The 20,745-nt window shown below is 43.6% G+C and overlaps 1 protein-coding gene across 4 annotated transcripts in view; it reads left to right on the top strand.

Annotated features, from left to right (window-relative positions):
- The first annotated feature begins 2,116 nt into the window (after window positions 1–2,116).
- Window positions 2,117–20,745, top strand: part of SLC38A10 (solute carrier family 38 member 10) — a 35,939-nt gene continuing 17,310 nt past the window's right edge. For 2 of the 4 annotated variants that reach the window (XM_075845493.1, XM_075845492.1), the window contains exons 1-11: window positions 2,117–2,719; window positions 3,505–3,622; window positions 6,239–6,284; window positions 6,965–7,058; window positions 7,196–7,339; window positions 9,597–9,721; window positions 12,976–13,078; window positions 14,283–14,465; window positions 14,908–15,019; window positions 16,284–16,390; window positions 20,182–20,335. In XM_075845493.1, coding sequence (XP_075701608.1) covers window positions 2,630–2,719; window positions 3,505–3,622; window positions 6,239–6,284; window positions 6,965–7,058; window positions 7,196–7,339; window positions 9,597–9,721; window positions 12,976–13,078; window positions 14,283–14,465; window positions 14,908–15,019; window positions 16,284–16,390; window positions 20,182–20,335 — 1,276 coding nt within the window. In that variant the 5' untranslated portion in view covers window positions 2,117–2,629. The remainder of the gene's footprint in view (window positions 2,720–3,504; window positions 3,623–6,238; window positions 6,285–6,964; window positions 7,059–7,195; window positions 7,340–9,596; window positions 9,722–12,975; window positions 13,079–14,282; window positions 14,466–14,907; window positions 15,020–16,283; window positions 16,391–20,181; window positions 20,336–20,745) is intronic. The other 2 variants (XM_075845494.1, XM_075845495.1) reach the window with 2 other exon arrangements.

Below are 20,745 nucleotides of genomic sequence, written 5' to 3'. Positions count from 1 at the left end.
TAGGATAGGCCATCAATATTAGAACGGTGCGGGTCCGACTTCCGGCATCCCTGCCAGTCAGCGGTTTTGAGTTACTTCCCCTTCAAAATAGCCTGTAGTCGGACCCCCCGATCAGCTATTGATGGGCTATCCTGAGGATAGGCTATTAATTTCTTATGACTGGACAATCCCTAATTGGGGTATGATTCCATGTACTGTCTTATTTACAGTCCATAGTATAGATAATCTAATATGTATGCGGGCATCCCGACTGCCTGATCCTTTGTTCCTCCTGGAGATAAGTGGTGTCAGAGAATTCTAGCCACTTATCCCACCCTCTCTATTTGGTTCTGCACTGATCCCAGCATGCAAGTATATGGGGAAATAGTGGTCAGATGTAAAAACCTTCTACCGACAGCTATCTTGTATGTATTGCCATCTTAAAGGGGTAGTCCCTTTTTTCTTGACAGTGTGCCTGGTGGTGAGACCCCAAGTGATCAGCTGTAATTTATTTCCCATCGCTTATATTACAAACCCGACAAGCCCTTTAAAGAGGATTCGTCACCTCTCCTGTCACTGACATGTCTGTTTTAGTCAACACTTCTGTTCCCCAAGAAATAACAATTCTGGAGCATCTTTACTTAGAACTCTGCATTGTGTCGTTCCTCTGTTATTCCTCCTGGAAATGCATGAATAAATTAACCACTAGGTGCTACAAACCAGGGTGTGTCCATGCCAAAGTTGTCAATTTATTAATTCATTTCCAGGAGGAATAATAGAGGATCGGTACCATGTAGAGTTCTAAGAAAAGATGCTGTTATTTTATAGGGGTTGCAAGTATTTACTTAGGTGACAGGTCCTCTTTAGGGGGTTTTTATGGTCAAGCTTTGTTGGTTATACTTTACTTTGTACCTGGGCATGGAAAGCAATCTCCTTCTCTGGAGAGATCAACCTGATCAGGACCTTTCCTCCCAGATTTCCCTTTATATTTTTTTAGATTTATTACCCTTTATACAAACCATTCAAACTAGGGAAAGGAACTTTCTGACGTGTCCCCTTTAATTGAACTGAGTACTCCCAGATGCCAGATGTCGCTCTACACATCATGCACACCCTCCTTCCTGTAGACGCTCTATCCCAGCGCTTCCATCTCGTTTGTTTTTTACACTTCCTGGATACAGTCAGCGGAGGGTAACCCCGGAAGTGGAGAAAGTAGACGCCAGGGTGGCCGGTTCATTTAGAGACCCCGTATGGTGACCTAAGGACTGGCGGGGGGGTCTCCAGGTGTAGTCGGGGACGGTTAGCGCTTCCTGGACGCGACCGGGCTACGTCTATTGGGCGCCACGTCAGTGTGTGTTTACCGTAGACACGTCATCTTCTGGCTGGTCATGTGACTTACCCTCACGTCTACTGCCCTGACCAGCAGGGTTATCCCTTCACCTGAGGGGCACCCACTACCTCCAGGACTGGGCACAACAGGCAGGATCCTGTGCCCGGCCTGTATCGGAGCTGGCAGCCCTCTTCATAAGAGACAGTCACTGCCCTCCACTTTGGACCAAATCTCTTGCCCCTCTGTTGGGTATTTTTGAATCTATTTATTTTTTTTTGTAATATTTCCACAATCTTTTCAGTTTATTTTTTTGGAACATGTTTCTTCCTGGACTAAATCTCTGACACTTGATTGGTTTACAGTTGTCGGGTATTTTTGGATTGATCGAAATTAATATTTCTCCCGCTACGATTATTTATATGACTTTTTTTTTTTCTAATTGAGCCGGTCAGATTTTTTTTTATTTTTTTTTTTGGTATTCATATTTGCTCTACCACTTCCCCATTTGTGCCACTGTTGGGTATGTTTTGATTGCCCCCAATTTTTGTTAATATTTTTTTGTCCTTTCCTTTTTTTTTGCAGTTTTTTGGTGAACCAAATTTCTTTCATTTTTTTCTTTTCGCATTTTTTTTTGTTTGTTTTCTTTTTGTGAATTGATTGAACTGCCACCTGTGATTTAAACCAAATATTTTTGTGAGCCAAATTTATTTTTCCACTAGCCAATTTATCCCCTATTTAAATAAATGGGGAAAAAAAATTAGCATTATAATTTATAAAAAAAAAATCCCCCTTTTTTTTTTTTTTTTTTTGGAATTTTCTTAAACCCGACTGACTCTTTGAACAATAATAATAAAATTTGCGGACCACAACTGTTACTTGCTTTTTTGTTCCGGTTGGGTATTTGAATATTGCTCCAAATTAATAATCCCCTTTGCTGAATTTTTTTTTTTTTTTTACAATTTTTTTTTTTTTGTACAGTCCAAATTTTTTATTTTTTTTTTCAGTTTATTAAAAGTAGATATTAAATAAATCCACTTGCTGCCTTTGGATTTTTAGTCTTTTCAACCACTTTCCTCTTTACCCTCTTTTGGGTGTTTTGCGCTTCTTATTTTTGTATTGAATCAGCAGCCACAAGCCGCTTGGACCAGCCTCATGATACATATGTGGCGTCTTTTTAAGGTTGTATTTTTTGCATAAATCCCGTAAGGGAGTATAATTTTTTTTTTTTTTTAAATAGATCAAAAAAAAATAATTTTTTTTTTTGTCTATTTTTGGATCTCTCAGAATTTATAAATCTATAGCTATTTTTTAGTGGCAAACATGGCGGCTTCGAATTGGGGACTTATCATGAACATTGTGAACAGCATTGTGGGAGTGAGCGTGCTGACCATGCCGTTCTGCTTCAAGCAGGTGGGTTTGAGATTGTGCCCATTCTTATGTATATACGTAAAGCTGCATAATGCAAAGGTCTCCAACTTGATAGATTTTTTTTTTTTTTCTGTTTTAAAGAACTTTCTAGAAAGTTGAAAACCTGTTCTGCTTATACAGTTACCGGGCTGGTTAAAAGAAGGAGCTGTGATCTACTTACAGGAGTGTGTCCAGAGGACAGGATTTCTTGAAGGGGTTGTATAAGATTAGAAAAAAGTGTCTGCTTTTCTTTTCTCCTGAAATAGCGCCTCTCCTGTCCACATGCGGTGTCTGGTATTGCACCTCTGCTCATACAACCCCTTCAGGAGGAACCATCATCAGGACACACACCCATAAGTAAGTGACTCTATAATATGCTCTATAGCAAATGCATCAGTGGGTGCAGTCTCGTTCTGATTGGACAAGAGGCAGCGTGTGGTTGTGGCCGCGACTCCGTCTGGCACTATAGTGCAGTGGCCCCGACCAATCAGGACAAGGCATGTTACTTTTCATAATTGCATGCCCGATTAAAAATGCAATCCACAGATTCATTTCCTATAGAGCGTCTGTGTCCTTGTGACACCCGTGCACCTGTGTGAGCAGGACAAGGAGACTAGCGACCGCATCTGGGAAAATCCAACACTGAATGCTCCGGCTTGTAAAGGGTGGTCCTAATCAGTCCCCGCTCCCCGTATTTTCCCAGAATTCCCTTGATAGGGCATCAGGATGGGATAATGTTTGCGGTGACCATCCCCTCTCTAGGTCCTAACTACTGTGTTTTCTTGCAGTGCGGCTTTGTGCTGGGCACCCTGCTTCTCATGCTGTGTTGTTGGATGACCCATCAGTCCTGCATGTTCCTAGTGAAGTCCGCCAGTGTGACCAAGCGCCGGACCTACGCAGGCCTTGGTAAGAACCACCGACCTCTGACAACCCATGTAGGCAGCCCCATAATGAGTTAATGTAGGGTTTGTATTATACAAAGTGCACAGACGCGACGCCTCATTGAGGGGTGTCCTGGTACAAGCCAGTGGACAATCCAGAACCAAAAAGTTTTGGTCACATGGATCCAGCTGACCGCAGGCTGTAGCAGTGATGTCACTAAGGATGACACGTCATCACTGCGGCCGGTGATTGACTGGCACAGGAAGTGGTGTTTTTTTTAGGGGTCAAAAAACCACTATAAGACATTAGACCGATGTCGGCTGAATAATTGTTGGGCAGAAAATGCATGGGGGAGATGAGAGGCTGCCAGATACCCCTGTCGCCGCTTATCTACAGGGGTAACAATCGGATCGGACTGATATCCAAGCTGTCCAGCCCATGTTTCCTCTGACAGCTGACATCAGGGGGATTGTCCTCGTTCAGTGTGAATCTGTTTAATACGGAAGTGTGGACAGAGACGAAAGTCGCCATCATAAGGATTGGTAAGGCTACGGCTTCATACAGTTGTGGCCTTTAGAGACCAGCACGAGAATATACACTTGGGGGTGGGGCTTAACATAAGAGGTGTGGCTAGTGGGGGCAGGTAGTGACCATGAACTCCTATTCACCGTATGCACTGAAGAAGTCATGTGATGACCAGGTAAGCAGGGGTGCTTGTATATCATGTGATTGGCTAAAAAGCATCACGTGACAAATACTGGCACTTCCTCTCTGCTTGAGACTCCTTCAGGCATAATTTGCAGGAAAGATCTTGGGAGCTATGGTTTTCACAGCACTTTCCTATAGATGATCAATGAATGCGGGTGGGTGGCTCTATGCAGCGAGACATCCCCCATGATCCTCTTGTCTTGGTGCAGAAATGCCAGGTATGGGGCATGTGTGAGGCAGGGTCGTCATTCACTGCTATTGAACATCTGCCACATTGGGGACACAAGTCTGAACAAGGCCTAATAGGAGATGGGACTCATTCTTAGTTATTGTGTATGCGACAGTTGGAGATTTTTTCAATAAACTTTTGTTTCAATTCCTCACCATTGTCAAGATGTCTGCTTGCTGCAGAAGAATGGAGATGGTTTTATTTAAAAAGTGAGACTGAAACCCTGTACTAACGTAATACATCTCACAGTTGAGGGTTTGCTCCAATGTATTCAGTCTAGACCAGGGGTCTCAAACTCGGCAGGGTAAGTGGGCCGTATATAGAAAAAATGGGAAGTTGACGGGCCGCATTACTTTCAAATTTGATACAACACAAAATTATTGTTAATAAATTACTTATTTGAACTACTATAACACTATATTACTACTATAACACTATATTACTATAATAATAATAACACTACATTACTATAAAATTAATACTACATTACTATAATAATAGCGCTAGGTTTAAAATTTGAGATATTTCTCCTCGTGCTTATTTCAACAATCCAGTTTTCCAGTATAAGTGTCGCTAAATGCAGTCCGGCGGCTCAGTTAGTAGCGTTTGGCAGACACACATGTCAAGATTGGGCAGCCCCTTTTTAGATAGTGCCACAGTGCCCTCTGTAGATAATGCCACAGTGCCCTCTGTGGATGCTGCCGCAGTGCCCTCTGTGGATGCTGCCGGAGTAGTCACGGAGCAGAGCCACTTCTAGCACTCTGCCTGGGATTCCAGCTCTGCTCCTGACATCACTGTCTATATATGGACAGAGATGTCAGGGGCAACCCCAGAGCTGGAGTCCCGGGCAGAGCCTAGTAGGCTCTTCCTGGGACTCCAGCTGTGGTCCTGACATCACTGGGACTCCTGCTCTGGGGAATTCCACAGAGTCCCGGAGCAGAGCCTGTACTAGCGCTCTGCTCGGGACTCCTCTCTGCGGGCCGCGTGCTTGAGACCCCTGGTCTAGACTATCCCCTGAGTTTTTAAAGGGTCACTAAACTTTCAGGACACTTTTGACATGACAGGAGCTTTGATCAGTGCTGACACCCCCACCGAATGCTAAAACGAAGCGGCAGAAACGCTCAGGTGAGTTCTGCACCGCTGCGTTTATGGACTCTCTATTGTGCCGATACACCGCTCCGAGAAAAGCCAATCAGAAACTAAGCAGCACATAACCTACCTGAGCACTTCTGCCGCTTCCTTTTTTAGCAATTGGTGGGGGTCTCCTCGCTCAGACCCCCACTGATCAAAACTTCTGACATGTCAAAAGTGTTATGAAAGTTTAGTTACGAGACTGATACATTGTAACAAACCCTCAGGACATGAGACATTTGTGCTGCTGATGGTTTTTAGCTCACATTGTCTAGACTGGGTACAACTGTAGCAAACGCCCAGCTGTGAAAAGTATTAGGTCTGTACAATTTTTCAGCCTCTAGTTGTAAGCCAGTATGGTCTCATTCACTGACAGCAAACAGAGATATTGAAATAGTAATGATTTGAAGCCGAAACACCCATAACAACCAATCAGATTCCAGCTTTCATGTGAATTGGAGAGCAAAGCAGTTATCTGATTGGATGTTATGGGCAGCATTTAACATGTGCCCCATGGTGTTTGGGTAATGTCCATGTTAAGGTACTAATTCCCCTCTGCTTTTTTTACGCAGCCTTCCACGCCTATGGGACGGCAGGGAAGATGCTGGTGGAGACCAGGTAAGCTGTGACATTCGGTGACGTTACTTCCCATGAATTGCTCAGTTGCACACACACTATTCATTTATTATTTCTTACTACACATCCCATGCACCACACACCACTCCCCTCAAGACTAGTGGGAGTGGCTATTATTATTTAAAGCACCTGCTCGCCCTTTCATCAGCATTTCTGGCCTGGCTGTGTCCATTTGTAAGTATGGCCTTTTTCGGTGTTTTTGTTCATGTCCCTGTGTTTTTATCGGTTCTACCTGTATTAAAGGAGCTGTCCGCTTTGGACAATCCATTTTTTGTTAAAAGGGTCTCCTGATAATAAGCTGGTTACAGGTTGTCCCGATGCTGTTATCTCTAGCGATCAGAGAGGGAAACTGGCAGCAAGTGTTCAATTTCCCTGCAGCGCCACCGCAGGTGAAATTAAGCATTACACAGTTCTCAGTGAAATCCAATGGGCTGGTTTAATGCGTGGGATCATTAATTTACACGGCTGATGTACCTGATGCAAAAAAAAATATAGAACACCACCGTGGTATTTACATAGCGTAGTCAGCGATCCTGAGATGATGGATTCCTCTACTAGAATAATTTTTTTGTTCTTGTGTTTAATCCGGGAATAGTTCTTGTTCAGTTTTCTCCCTGACCTCTTCCTGCTGCATTCACATTGCTATTCTTTGTTTTTCACAGTATGATTGGTCTCATGTTGGGGACCTGCATCGCGTTCTATGTCGTGATTGGAGACCTTGGTTCCTCCTTCTTCGCCCGGTTGCTTGGACTGCAGGTAAATTGGGCCATATGTATTTAGTAACTCTAAGGACTATTCTGAATGCATTAGATAAGCGGCTGGTGACCACAGCTAATCTGTAGATGAACATACAGCGATCTATCTCTCCACCCGTTTTGTTTCTTCTTGTCCAGGCGACGGAAGGTTTCCGCATTTTCCTTTTGTTTGCGGTTTCGCTGTGCATCGTCCTCCCTCTAAGCTTGCAACGCAACATGATGGCTTCCATCCAGTCTTTTAGTGCCATGGCGCTCATGTTTTACACAGTATTTATGTTTGTGGTAAGTATTAGACTATTTTATGGACTCCTGAGTATTGCAGTTTCACAAGGGTCCTTTTTTTTTCTCCTAACAACGCAACTTTAAAAAAAAATCTCTGGTCCAAATACCCCACTATGGATAAGAGTATGAGTGGTATAATACTGCCCCCTATGTACAAGAATATAACCACTATAATACTGCCCCCTATATACAAGAATAGAACTACTATAATGCTGCCCCCTATATACAAGAATATAACCACTACAATACTGTCCCCTATATACAAGAATATAACTACTATAATACTGCCCCTATATACAAGAATATAACTACTATAATACTGCTCCTATATACAAGAATATAACTACTATAATACTGCTCCTATATACAAGAATATAACTACTATAATACTGCCTCCTATATACAAGAATAGAACTACTATAATGCTGCCCCCTATATACAAGAATATAACCACTACAATACTGTCCCCTATATACAAGAATATAACTACTATAATACTGCCCCTATATACAAGAATATAACTACTATAATACTGCTCCCTATATACTAAAATATAACTACTATAATACTGCCTCATATATACAAGAATATAACTACTATAATACTGCCCTTATATACAAGAATATAACTACTGTAATACTGCTCCCTATATACAAGAATATAACTACTGTAATACTGCCCCCTATATACAAGAATATAACTACTATAATACTGCCTCATATATACAAGAATATAACTACTATAATACTGCTCCTATATACAAGAATATAACTACTATAATACTGCCTCCTATATACAAGAATATAACTACTATAATACTGCCCCTATATACAAGAATATAACTACTATAATACTGCACCTATATACAAGAGTATAACTACTATAATACTGCCCCCTATATACAAGAATATATCTACTATAATACTGCCCCCTATATACAAGAATATAACTACTATAATACTGCCCCTATATACAAGAATATAACTACTATAATACTGCACCTATATACAAGAGTATAACTACTATAATACTGCCCCCTATATACTAGAATATAACTACTATAATACTGCTCCCTATATACAAGAATATATCTACTATAATACTGCCCCCTATATACAAGAATATAACTACTATAATACTGCCCCTATGTACAAGAATATAACTGCTATAATACTACTCCTATATATAAGAATATAACTACTATAATACTGCTCCTATATACAAGAATATAACTACTATAATACTGCCCCTATATACAAGAATATAACTACTATAATACTGCTCCTATATACAAGAATATAACTACTATAATACTGCTCCTATATACAAGAATATAACTACTATAATACTGCCCCCTATATACAAGAATATAACTACTATAATACTGCCACTATATACAAGAATATAACTACTATAATACTGTCCCTATATACAGGAATATAACTACTATAATACTGCTCCTATATACAAGAATATAACTATAATACTGTCCACTGGGTTGTCGCCACCTAGCACACAAGTCCGCTACAATTAACAGGGTTTTGACATTTCCCAAAATCGCCATTGAGAAAAGTAAGAAGCACATGTAAAATCAATGTGAAAAGTCGTCATGATGAAAAATGGGTCCAAAGTTTAGTGTAATCTGCAGCTTCCAATATCAGAACAAATAATTTAGAGGCTAAATATAGAAGTTTGGTGTTGTTATAAGCCTAATGTTGGTCTCAGATGTTTCCATTCACCTTTAGTTACTGGCCAGTCAATACTGCTTGGAAGGACGGAGAGAGAAGCAAACAATGGGTACATACACCTGCTGGGCTCCGCCATTATAGTTCGATATGGACAGCTGTGCCTGGCATCAAGCCGAAAAGGACATGTGGGAGGAGCATTGTGAGGAGAGCCTTGCCTGTGAGTCATCTGCTTTCAACCAATAAGCATTGCCGAGAACAATCCTGTGACTGACAGCCGCTCACAATGCTACTCTCTCTTTTTTCGGATGGATGAACGGCTCAGTATACGCCGTTTATAAAATGTCTGTTCAGCTCTGCTCCATCTGATATACTGTTATAAGGCCAAGGGTCAGTGTTTCAACCTTCTCTGTATCCTTCTAGTGTAGTCATGGAGGTAAAATGTCTGTGACCCGAATAAAACATGGCGCCTCAGCCTGGATATCGGCTTCCCGATACTGTTGGAGGGGGGAATAAATTATCCTGACGTAACTCTGGCTACAGTCTTATTTCCCTCTTCTGTCTACACGCAGATTGTGTTGTCCTCTTTCAAGCATGGCCTGGTCGGGGGTCAGTGGATGAACACGGTCAGTTATGTCCGCTTCGAGGGCGTCTTCCGTTGCATTCCTATCTTTGGCATGTCCTTTGCCTGCCAATCGTAAGTATCCATTTTTTTTTTTTTTATCATTAATTTCCTATCCCCCCAATATATATACTCAGCGAGTATCACCTTATCTAGTTATTCCTTTCTATATGAATTCTTCTCTTTAGTTGGGTTATGTGACCTGATAAAATCTACAGCAGTTAATATAGAGCAGAGTCAGCCTCTTCACTTCCTGATTTATGGACTGTACCAAACAAGTTCTCCACAGAGGGGACACAGAAACTTAGGTTACGAACTACCGATGAGCAGACCCAGAACTGTCACACACTTTTAAGTCAGGAGGCTGAGCTGCGACCTCCTTCATTATAACTGTATGACAGTTATGTGTCTGCTCATCAGTAGTTAGTAACATAAGTTTCTGTGTCCCCTCGGTGGAGAATCTGTTTGGTACAGTCCATAAATCAGGAAGTGAAGAGGCTCACTCTCTACATTAACTGCTGTAGATTTTATCAGGTCACATGACCCAAACTAAAGAGAAGAATTAAGATAGAAAGCAATAACTAGATAAGGTGATACTCGCTGAGTATATATATTGGGGGGATAGGTATCTAATCATAGAAGAAGAAAAAACCTGGAGTGCTTCTTTGAAGGGGTTTTCCCATGAGGGACATTTGTGACATATCCAGAGGATAGGTCATAAATGTCAATGTCCCACCTCTGAGACCCGCACCTATCTCTAGAACGGGGTCCCCTAAACCCCATCCTTTCCATAACTCCTATAGTAGTGAATGGCAGTTACGCATGTGAGCTACGCTGTTTCCGTAACTCCCGACCATGTAATCAGTAAGTGGCCGGGAGTCAGCGTGAGCACAAAAAGCTAGAACGGGGTTTAGGGAACCCCATTCTGGAGATAGGTGCGGGTCTCAGAGGTGGGACCCGTTTATGACGTATCCTGTGGATATGTCACAAATGTCCCTCATGGGAAAACCCCGTTAAGTCCTGTTAAGATGGGGCTATACCGTTCTACTGTGACAAGGGGTTAATATGGAAGGCCGACATACTAAAGAAGTCATGTGAGACAAATCTCTCCTAGTTAGGGGGCTATAAGGGAACCCGTCATGGTGTCAGATTGGCTCTTGCCTTTGACCGGTGTGGCCTGTCGTTTGATGGCGGTCCCAGCTTTTCAGTTAGAAGATGTGCGGTGAAGCATCTGTCACACATCACCGCTCACGGACCGGAACAGTAAGTCCCATGTTCCTGGAGGTGAAGTCATAAAATTATTAGAAAGTTCTTCAAAGTGATAGCTTTATGGTGTCTCCCGGTGGCAGAGCCGTGGGCGCGCTTCCCGTTTGGTGTCACCAGGATCAGATTTCACTGCCAGGCTTGTAGAACTCCATCCTGTTGCCGGGCTTTGTTTGTAAAGGGATCAGGGCTTTACGATGGGGGGCTGGGAGATGCCGTATGTCTCTCAGCACCTTCACTAAGTGTTTGCAATGCTGGAAGTCTCGCTGACAGCCCTCATTCAGCGGGCAGCGTTTGTGAAAGGAGGTGGCAATGAAACGTCCGCCTATATCCCTCTCCCTATACATATAGCCAGTGTAAACTGCAGGCTACTATCATCTACTATGAGGCCCTGGAAAACAATGGGGACCAGCTAAGGTTGGACCATTCCGTCATAGGTGATGACTACATTCTCAGGGCTCTGGGAAAGCTGGGTGACAACAAGCTGGGGGGGAGGCATGACACAGGGATTCTCTCTTTGGTGCACTAGGAATAATAGTGTTAATCCGCTTTGCCCGTAGTGTCCCCTTAATGACGGCCATATTGGTAGTCAGCCAGCTTTCCCAGCTGAAAGAAAAGGGCAACCAATCAGAATCCCCGACCTTCTATTAGCCAATGGAGAGCCAATACAAGAAACGTTCAGGAGGACTGCATTATATAGACCGGTCCAATAGAAAAGGGAGACCACCACGTCACGCTACGCCTGCCTATATCTTTTACTGCTATGGTAACCATATTGTTTACATCCAGTGAAATGCCTTTTATCCCAGCATTCTATAATCCAGAAAGTCTGATTATCCGGCACCTGAAAACATTGGCGTTCACATTTTGGGTGGTTTTTACAAGTGTTTTTATCATTATTATTTTTTATGACCGAATATTTGATAATCCGGCATCTAGCTAGTCCCACTGGTGCCGGATTAAAGGAATTTTACTATGCATTGAATAGTGATTTGTTATCATGTAGGAAGGTTATGCCTACGAGGGGGGGGGGGGGCGCCGCAGAGTCTGTAAATCCCTGGTGCCACTTTGCTGCCTGGTCCTGTGTAGCGGCTCATTCTTCTTCACAGCGCAGCGGCGGCTTCCCATCATGCCTCACTGTCATCTGTCAGCGCCTGCCCTGGCCTCTCGCATCTAGCGGCAGCTCATACATTTTCTCACACGTTGATAATGAAATGTTAACATTGCACACTCCGGAGGAGAGGAGGGAGCGCAGAGTGAAGGCTGCAGCGTAGGACGTTACCAGCAACACCACCACATCTGGGTTAAAGGGATTGTCTACTTTTTATTATACAATCATTTAGTTACATAAAAGTTCTGCAACTTTCTAATATAGCTTGTGTGTACATTTTTTGCCATTTTCCAGGTTGCTGATTGCTGTCAGTGAATGAAAATATAAATTTTTATTTCTTGGCTGAAAACCTGTAGAGACCTAATACTTCTCACAGCTGAGGGAATGTTGCAGTTGTGTCCCCTCTAGACAATCCTCTGTTTGACAGTGATTAAGCGCAATGTATGCAAACATGCAAAACTCCTTTGATTTAAAGGGACGCCGCAGTCTAGCAGTAAGACGTCTCGGCAGTAGTACTTGCTTCCCGTGTCTATGCTACCCCTGTCTTGTGGGTCGGGGAACCCCGTTCTTAACATAGCTGTGGGTCCCAGAGTTGGGGCCCGGACCCATCACACATTTATGGCACATCTTCTGCATTTGCCGATATTTTCTTATCCCTTTTAAATCCGCCTCCGTTCAGAGGCAATTCTGCCTTGAGCTTAAAAAAAAAACAAAAAAAAAAACGTAATCTGAGCCGGACTTGTTGCTAGGGACATGGTCCCTGGCAACCGAATTAGTGTTCCATAGCAACAGCGACTGTCAAACGTGACTATTCCGCTTCATCCATGCTCACAATTGACTAGAACTCAGGATGGGGGTAATGGGGAGAGGGAGGGGAATAATGAACATATATACAATGGTGAGTTATTCTTTTTGGAAGCTTTTTTTAATAAAAAAAGCTTCTTCTTTTCCGTAGACAAGTCCTTCCCACGTACGACAGCCTGGACGAGCCCTCTGTCAAAACCATGAGCTCCATCTTCGCCTCATCTCTGAATGTTGTGACTGGATTCTATGTCTTGGTAAGAACATTTACTGTCCTAGTGATGCGTCCGCCCATGAAAGTACCGCAGCGTCAGCCATACTCCTCATCATGGCACGCTTCTGTTGAGGAAGATAGCACAAGCTTCTTCATGTGAGGTATTGTCCTTCATCATCTTCATTAGCACTAGCTCCTTGTAATGGTATCACATTGGTGGATGCCTCGTCTCTTTACCAAGGAGCGACTCTCTCTGGAGGACCTGACCTAACACATTGATATGAATGGACACTGTGTGATGCTCAGTTTCTCCTGCGGGAGTGCTGCAGGGAAATTGAACACTTACTGCCCGGTTTCCTCACAGATTACTATAGATCGCTGGGGAACACTTTGTGATATGCTTACTGTCAAGGAACCCTTCTAACAAGTAGGGATTGTCCAAAGTGGAGCACCCCTTTAAAAAGGGTCTGTTCACGTTAAGCCTCCCGTACACCTGATATTTTTGTTGCTAAATCGACAGGATTTGTATGGGCAGAGCCCTCTTGCTGAGTGTAACAAGGGGGTCTGTCAGGTTGTATTTTAACCCCTCCGATCCTTTGGATAAGCGGCATATCTGGCAACCACTTATCTCACTTGCCCTTTTGAGAAAAAAATGCCCATTTGCCCAAGCCACACAGGGGAAGGAGGATAGATCCTGTAGGTATACATTTCCATCTTTAGCCAAGGATATGCTTGATAACCCTATGAAAGTATTTGGGGATTGCTGTCAGGATTTAAAGGGCACCCTCTAAGGCCACTCCTGGGTAATGTAATATTACATGGTGCCCGTTTAAATGAATAGCAATACATGATGGCAATGGGTTCTCCTATCTGATTGTGAGGGGTGCTGCTGCTGGGAACCCCCCTTGCCAGCTGTTCTCTGGGGGAGAAGTTTTCGCAAAGTTAAGTGTTACACAGCACCGGTTAAATGTTTTGACAGTCCATGTGGTGCCAACATATATGTGCCCAGACAATCGTAAAGAAATAGGCAAAATGTAATCGTCTCATTGATTCCACTGTTTACAGGGCATTATAAAGACATCGTTTTCATTAACCTATTCCTCCTGGGCATCCACTTCCATGTTGGGTGCCCTATGTTTTTCCTGAAATAGCAACAGTGCCCTCTACAGTCATTACGATGATACTGCAAGCTGTGAGTTTTTTCTTCCTCCGATCTTCACGTGAATGCCTTTTTCTCTTGTTTCCAGGTTGGTTTCTTCGGCTATGTCAGTTTTACAGACACCATTGCCGGTAATGTACTAGTGAATTTTCCCTCCAACCTGGTGACGGAGATGATCCGGGTGGGATTCATGATGTCGGTGGCTGTCGGGTTTCCAATGATGATCCTGCCTTGCAGACAAGCCCTGAACACGCTCCTGTTTGAACAGCAAGTAAGTGTAACATATAATGTGACTCTTCTATATACATTCAATACAAGAATGGGACGGAGTGGTCATTGGACTGTTCTACCAATTGGTGGGGTTCCTGTGGAGGTTTTGTAAATGTTTAGCTGGGAATACCCCTTTAAGGGTTGGACAACCTGGTGATTAATGCTTCGCTATCCCCAACCCAAATGCATTGTGGTAGATTGTGAGATTTTTGCAGTGGTCTTGTGCAGAACGGACACGCCACCATTGTTTTTAGACACTATCGGATTCCCTTTGCCCAGCTCATCCTTGTGGGGTCTCCATAGACTCCGAGATTGCCCCATGTACAGTGTAGCCCTAGCTTGTAAGGATGAATTTGTAAAATGGCTGATAACAGTGAGCACTATCTTGCTTACCGATTTTATGTTCGCTGTATTTGTCCTAAGTATTTTTTATTTTCCTACAGCAAAAAGATGGCACATTCACTGCCGGAGGATACATGCCACCCTTACGCTTCAAAGTCTTGACCTTAGTCGTGGTGTTTGGCACAATGATGGGTGGAATTCTGATACCAAACGGTAAGTCACAGACCTATTAATGATTATTAATAGCCGGCATGGTGATATTACGGCTGTATGTTTGGTCTGCTTTACAACAACTTACTTTCCAGGGCTGTTACCAGACTAGGAAATGCGGAGCATAGATGTAATTCAAAGAGAGTGGTTCTGGATTTCAGTCCTTAAAGGGGTCTTAAAGGATTAGAACAACATAGCTGCTTTTTACCATGAACAGCGCCACACCTATATAGAGGTTGTGTCTGGTATTGCAGCTCAGCTCCATTGAATGAGAATCTGTAGAAAATTGTAAAGCAAAGGATAGGTTTCTAGTGTGTCTGTATAAGGGTGAGAACAGATCGTAGTCTTGCCTGTGCCAACACTCCTGTGACTCGGAGCTGAGCGGTTACAACACGCGCCTGGCAAAGACGATAAATAAAATCTGCAATACATTGGCAGCAGTGAAGTGACTCGGCTGAACAGATGTGGATTTTCATCATCGAGGGCGAGTCAACATTTGCCTAATTTCTATATTAACCGCTTTTCAGAGGTAACCCGAGTCACTTGGCATCAGCGGTGGCTGGCGGAGCAGACCTAAAACCTATGAGAAATCCATAAACGGCAAAGTAGACGGGAAAATTGCCAATCTGATCCAATGGTCGATACGTTTCATCGCTGCAAATTGATGCAGCTTTTGATGAACTATTTAAAGGGACCATTTCCTTATGTAATGCAAAATTTAAATCCCTTTAATCTGGCATTAAATGGGCTTTCCATCCAGATACATCATAGGGGGTCAGAGTGGAGAGCAGCGGGACCCCCACAATCTGACCCACACAACCTTCCACACGGGTTGAAGTAGTGTAACAGGACCTAATGGGTGCCGGTTTACCAGATAGTCTGGATTATTAGATGGTGATAGTAAGGTTTATAAACTTTACTCAGAAGGGCAGGGAGTCTCACGCACGGCAGCATAAAACTGTAATAATATTAATCATGGCTTTTAGGAGTTTTGTTAGTGGTTATTCTCAGTCTTCAAGAATATCCTCCCAGTTTCTGTGCCGGATTATCAGATTTTATGGACTAGTGGTTTCTGGAGTAAAGTATTTACTGTATTTATGGGACATTTCTGGATATTTTTCTGAACCATCAGAATTCCGGATGTCCAATAGTCCGGCATCCCTTCCATAAATGCACGTGTGTGTGTGTGTGTGTGTGTGTGTGTGTGTGTGTGTGTGTGTGTGTGTGTGTGTGTGTGTTTATAATGTATTTGTCATTTTACTTTCAGTGGAGACCATCCTTGGACTGACTGGAGCCACTATGGGGAGCCTGATCTGCTTCATCTGCCCTGCCCTCATCTATAAGAAGATCCACAAAAAGGGGCTAACCTCACAGGTCTGTACTCCACCACTGGATATAAGGGTGTTGTGTCTGTATATACAACCCCGTACTGAAACAAGTCTTAAAGTGACGGTGTCATATTATGTGGAGCAGCGTCCTGTAAGCTAGCTGAGTACCCCAGGTCCCTGTTCAGTACAGATGTTACAGCCAGGCTCGCCAACGCCTTATAATTCTGCCAACGAGTAGTTAATTACGGCAGCTCAGGAAGCCCTCGGCCTTGACTGGCTTAGTTAAGAGCCAGAGAGAAGCAGGAGTCCAGGCAGCAAAGCGGAAGTTGAAAAGGGCAAATTATCAGAGCTGTGAAGAGATGAGAACCTGCGATTGTCCTCTTCATACTTAGTGGCCCTCAATTCCAGCTGACAATGCTGAAGGCCAGCGACCCCTGGATCCTGCTTTTAAAGCCTCAGGGGGAACCTTCAGACTGCAAAACATTGAGCAGTGAGACTTGTGAAATGCGGTCATTATAGGGTTAAGAAAAACAATTTTTAAATACGCAATTAGAAAAAAATAAGGAGTTATTAAATGGGGGGGGGGGGGCATTCAGGATCCAGAATAGAGAGCAGCTACACAGAACCTCTCTTTGGAGGACTTTACAAGTACAGTCCATTCATTTTAATGGGCAGTTTGTAATGCTTCACTTCCCCTGTGGAGGCGCTGCAGGGAAATTGAACGCTAGCTGTCAGGTTCACTATACAGATTACAGCTGATCCCAGGAGCAGGACATCATGAGATCTGCTTGTCGTCCTGTAAGGGATTGTCCAAAGCGGAGAGAGAGAGTGGTATTCACATCTCAGACTTTTATGGCATACACACAGGTAGGGCTGGGCGATTATGATCAAAATCACGATTATTTACATGCTACGCCTTTGAATTAATGAATCCCCTGAGCCTAATATATACTACTGTATATAATCTACCCCCTTTGCCATTGCCCCCATAGTGCTCCCCACACAGTATAATGCCCCATAAAGGCCCCCACACCCAGTATGATGCACCCACATAGTTTAGCGCCCCCATGCAGTATAATGCCCCCATAACTGACCTTCACACCCAGTATAATGCCGCCATAACTGCCCCAATAGTGCCCAATAAAACAAATACTCGCCTTTCCCAATTCCCACGACGAGCTGAAGAGATTCCTCTGTTCCTCCGGGTCTGTGTAGTTCTCCGCAGTGTCGTCATCGCACCTGTCTGTGTCGAGCTGTGAGCTGCCGGCGTAATGTAGTGAATAATGGAGCAGGGAGCTGATAGCTCCCTGCTCCACCATTTGTTTCAACTGTATCTATGTCCTGAGTTAAAAAGCAAACCGAAAAAAACAAAATTCGCAAGAGTTTTTGATTAATTGCCCAGCCCTACTTACAGGCAACCACCTTACTCGGGGGACCCCCATTCTCCAGATAGGATGTACCATAAATGTCTGACATGGGAATACTACTTTGATGGGCAGTCCCTCTACCTAGAACAATTCCACACTGAAATTGAGGCAATTACTCAAATGGCAATGCCCCAAAATAATGATCTTCTAAACAGCAGCCAGTATACTGCTGAGAGACAAGCAGAGCAACTCTCCAGACTGAAAATCTGTCCTGCTCACACAGGTTCTCTGCTCGTCACAGTGTGTCAGAGTTCTCTCTTGTATCAAGCCTGGCGCCGATGTCAGCAAGACCTGGTAAAGGGCACGTTTTCAACCTTTGGATTGGAACAATAAAAAAATAAATGTCATTCACTGAGAGCAAGCAGAGCTTTTGTAAATGGTTAGGAATTGAATTGGAACTTAGTCACAATGGTTTAGATTTCTTTGCATTGAAGCAGAAAACCCTTTTAAATACTTGGCTCCCTTTGTGGGAGCTGCTCCGCTAAGTTGGCCGGTCATGCCGGGTTGTATCAAAGGGCATCCAGCTGGCGCAGGCTGAAAGTGTCCTTAATTCACCTCCAGCAACAGCTATACGGGGTAAAGGGAAACCACAGGCTTAGGACATTTAGGTCAGGGCACTAAGGGCGCTCTGTCCGGGTTACACCATGGGACTTTACATGTGAGGGCAGACCCACACGCACATGGGTAGGCATCCCAAAGGAAACGCAAAGGGCAGCAATTAACCCTTCATAGGTTAGAGATGGATGAGAATTGGCTCGGGATGTCTGCTCCAGGATGTTGATGAGATTGGGGGCAGTAGGGGCTTCCTGTGTTGAGATCATCCATGTGACTTCCTGTAATGCAGGCTCTGGAAATGGGCCCCGGGCTCAAAAAGTACGAAGTCAGCAAAATTTATTAAGTATTTTGCCACTTTTTTCAAAACGTTTGGGGGTGACCTAGCGAGACCATTGCAGTATAATAGGATCACCCCCGATTTCCAGAATTACGGGACTGGTGTTTTATAGATCACCTGAACCCCTATGGCGCAACTCGGGTTACTGAAAATCTCCGACTGAACAGTCTAAGCAAAACCGCGTTGAATTAAAGGCCATTTCTAAGAGGCAGCGCCTGAGATTTCCAGGCGTCTTTTATGCAAAATCGTTCTTCTCCAGAAGGAAGAAAACTGTTTCTCTAGTGCCACCTATAGGTGACTAATCTGTGTAAGTCAATGTCCAACTCTTTTTATAGAAACTTAGAACAGGGTTAATATGGAACTAAACGTTGAGAAAGCTTTTGACATTTCTGATGTTTTGATCGGTGAGGGTCCGAGCACTTAGACCCCCACTGATCGCTAAAACTAAGAGGCAGAAACTCTCGGGTGAGCGGTGTGCCGCTTCGTTTCTGATCGACTTTCCTCGGAGCGGTGTACGGGCTCAATAGAAAGTCTGCGTCCGTACACTGCTTCTGCCGCTTCGTTTTAGTGATCGGTGGGGGGTCTCCGTGCTCGGACCTCCACCGATCAAAACTTCTGACATGTCAAAATATTTTGTTTAACGTTTAGTTACCTTTTAACCAGAGACACTTCTTTGTAGACAGCACTGTTTCAGAGTAGTTGCTCCTCATCAGTACAACGTAGGGTTCTGGCTGGCTAAGTCAGATGCTTTTGAAGCCGCTTCTAGAAGTTACCGATTCTTTGTGCAGATATTCCGCTCCAGACTAGCGGATACGGACTTACAGGGTATTTAAATTTGCATACTTTTCCCAGGAAGCTTTGCCCTTAAGACCTACCAGCTAGATGTTTGCAAAGAGAATTAGTACAGTCCAAGCTCCATGGCATCAATGTTTACATATAATATTTTTGGCTTTGCTTTAAAGGAGTTCTCCGCTTTGCACAATCCCTACTTGTAAGGGTCCCTTAATAATCAGCAGATTACAAAATGACCCCCAGCGATCACCTGTGATTTGTTGGAAAACCTAGCAGTAAGTGTTCAATTTCCCCGCAGCGCCACCACAGGGGGAACTAAGCATTACACACTGCTCATTCATAGCAATGGGTTTTGTAACCTGCGCATACCTGTATATAGACCTGAACGATTTCTAGGAGGGCGATCATGTGACCAATATTAACCCCGGTCATTGTATCTTTCTTACCGGATTACCAGACTATAATGAGAAGTACAATGTGCAGGCATAGGGAAATGTAGATTTTTATTTTTAAAGGGATACTCCAGTGTAACTACTACTTAGGGGGTAATGCTGTAGGGGGCTGTTTGATAAGCATTGGATGGGTTCTGGCTCCTTCATAGCCTGCTGGTGGCGCTACAGATCTCCACGCTGTTGTAGAGACGTGAATGTGTCACTCTCTTGAGTGAGTGGTGGTTGCTGGCTGTCACTCACTTGGGCATCTCTTTTTTTTTTTATTTCTATACAGTTTATCTTTGGGGTCGGCCTCGTGATTCTCGTGATCAGCACTTATGCAACTTTGACCGTCCAGGTGGAGCCGTCCGTACAAATCAAAGCAGCTCCTCAGGGGAGAGAAGGGCTTATAGAGGCAAAGCTGGAACAGAACATTCCCAAAATATCAGGTGAGGTTCCCCAAGCTACTATACTTGAGCATCAATCTTTGGATAAGTGTTGCTTGCTATATCAGGGGTGATACCTGGCCCATTCAAAAATCTTCGTGAACCTCTACTTGGGAAACACACTAAAGGGAAACACATCTAAAGCGATAGGACTATAGGATGCACCCAGGTTATGACAACACAACATAAAAACTAAAAAAATATTTCATTCTAATTGAAACTTCCTTGGTGAAATAAGGACCCTATTACACCGGCCTATGATCAGGGCAATGATCAGCCGATGAACAAGCAAACGCTCGTTTATCGGCTGATCTGCTCTTTTGATGCAGCATTAAAATCATTGTCTGCAGCACATCTCCCTGTGTAATCAGTGAGATGTGCTGCCGACACGATGAAAATGCACAGGGACGAGC

Source organism: Rhinoderma darwinii, chromosome 13 (assembly GCF_050947455.1).
Source record: "Rhinoderma darwinii isolate aRhiDar2 chromosome 13, aRhiDar2.hap1, whole genome shotgun sequence".
Lineage (NCBI taxonomy): Eukaryota > Metazoa > Chordata > Amphibia > Anura > Rhinodermatidae > Rhinoderma > Rhinoderma darwinii.
Note: the sequence above shows the minus strand (reverse complement) of the source record. Positions and strands in the feature narration are given on the sequence as shown.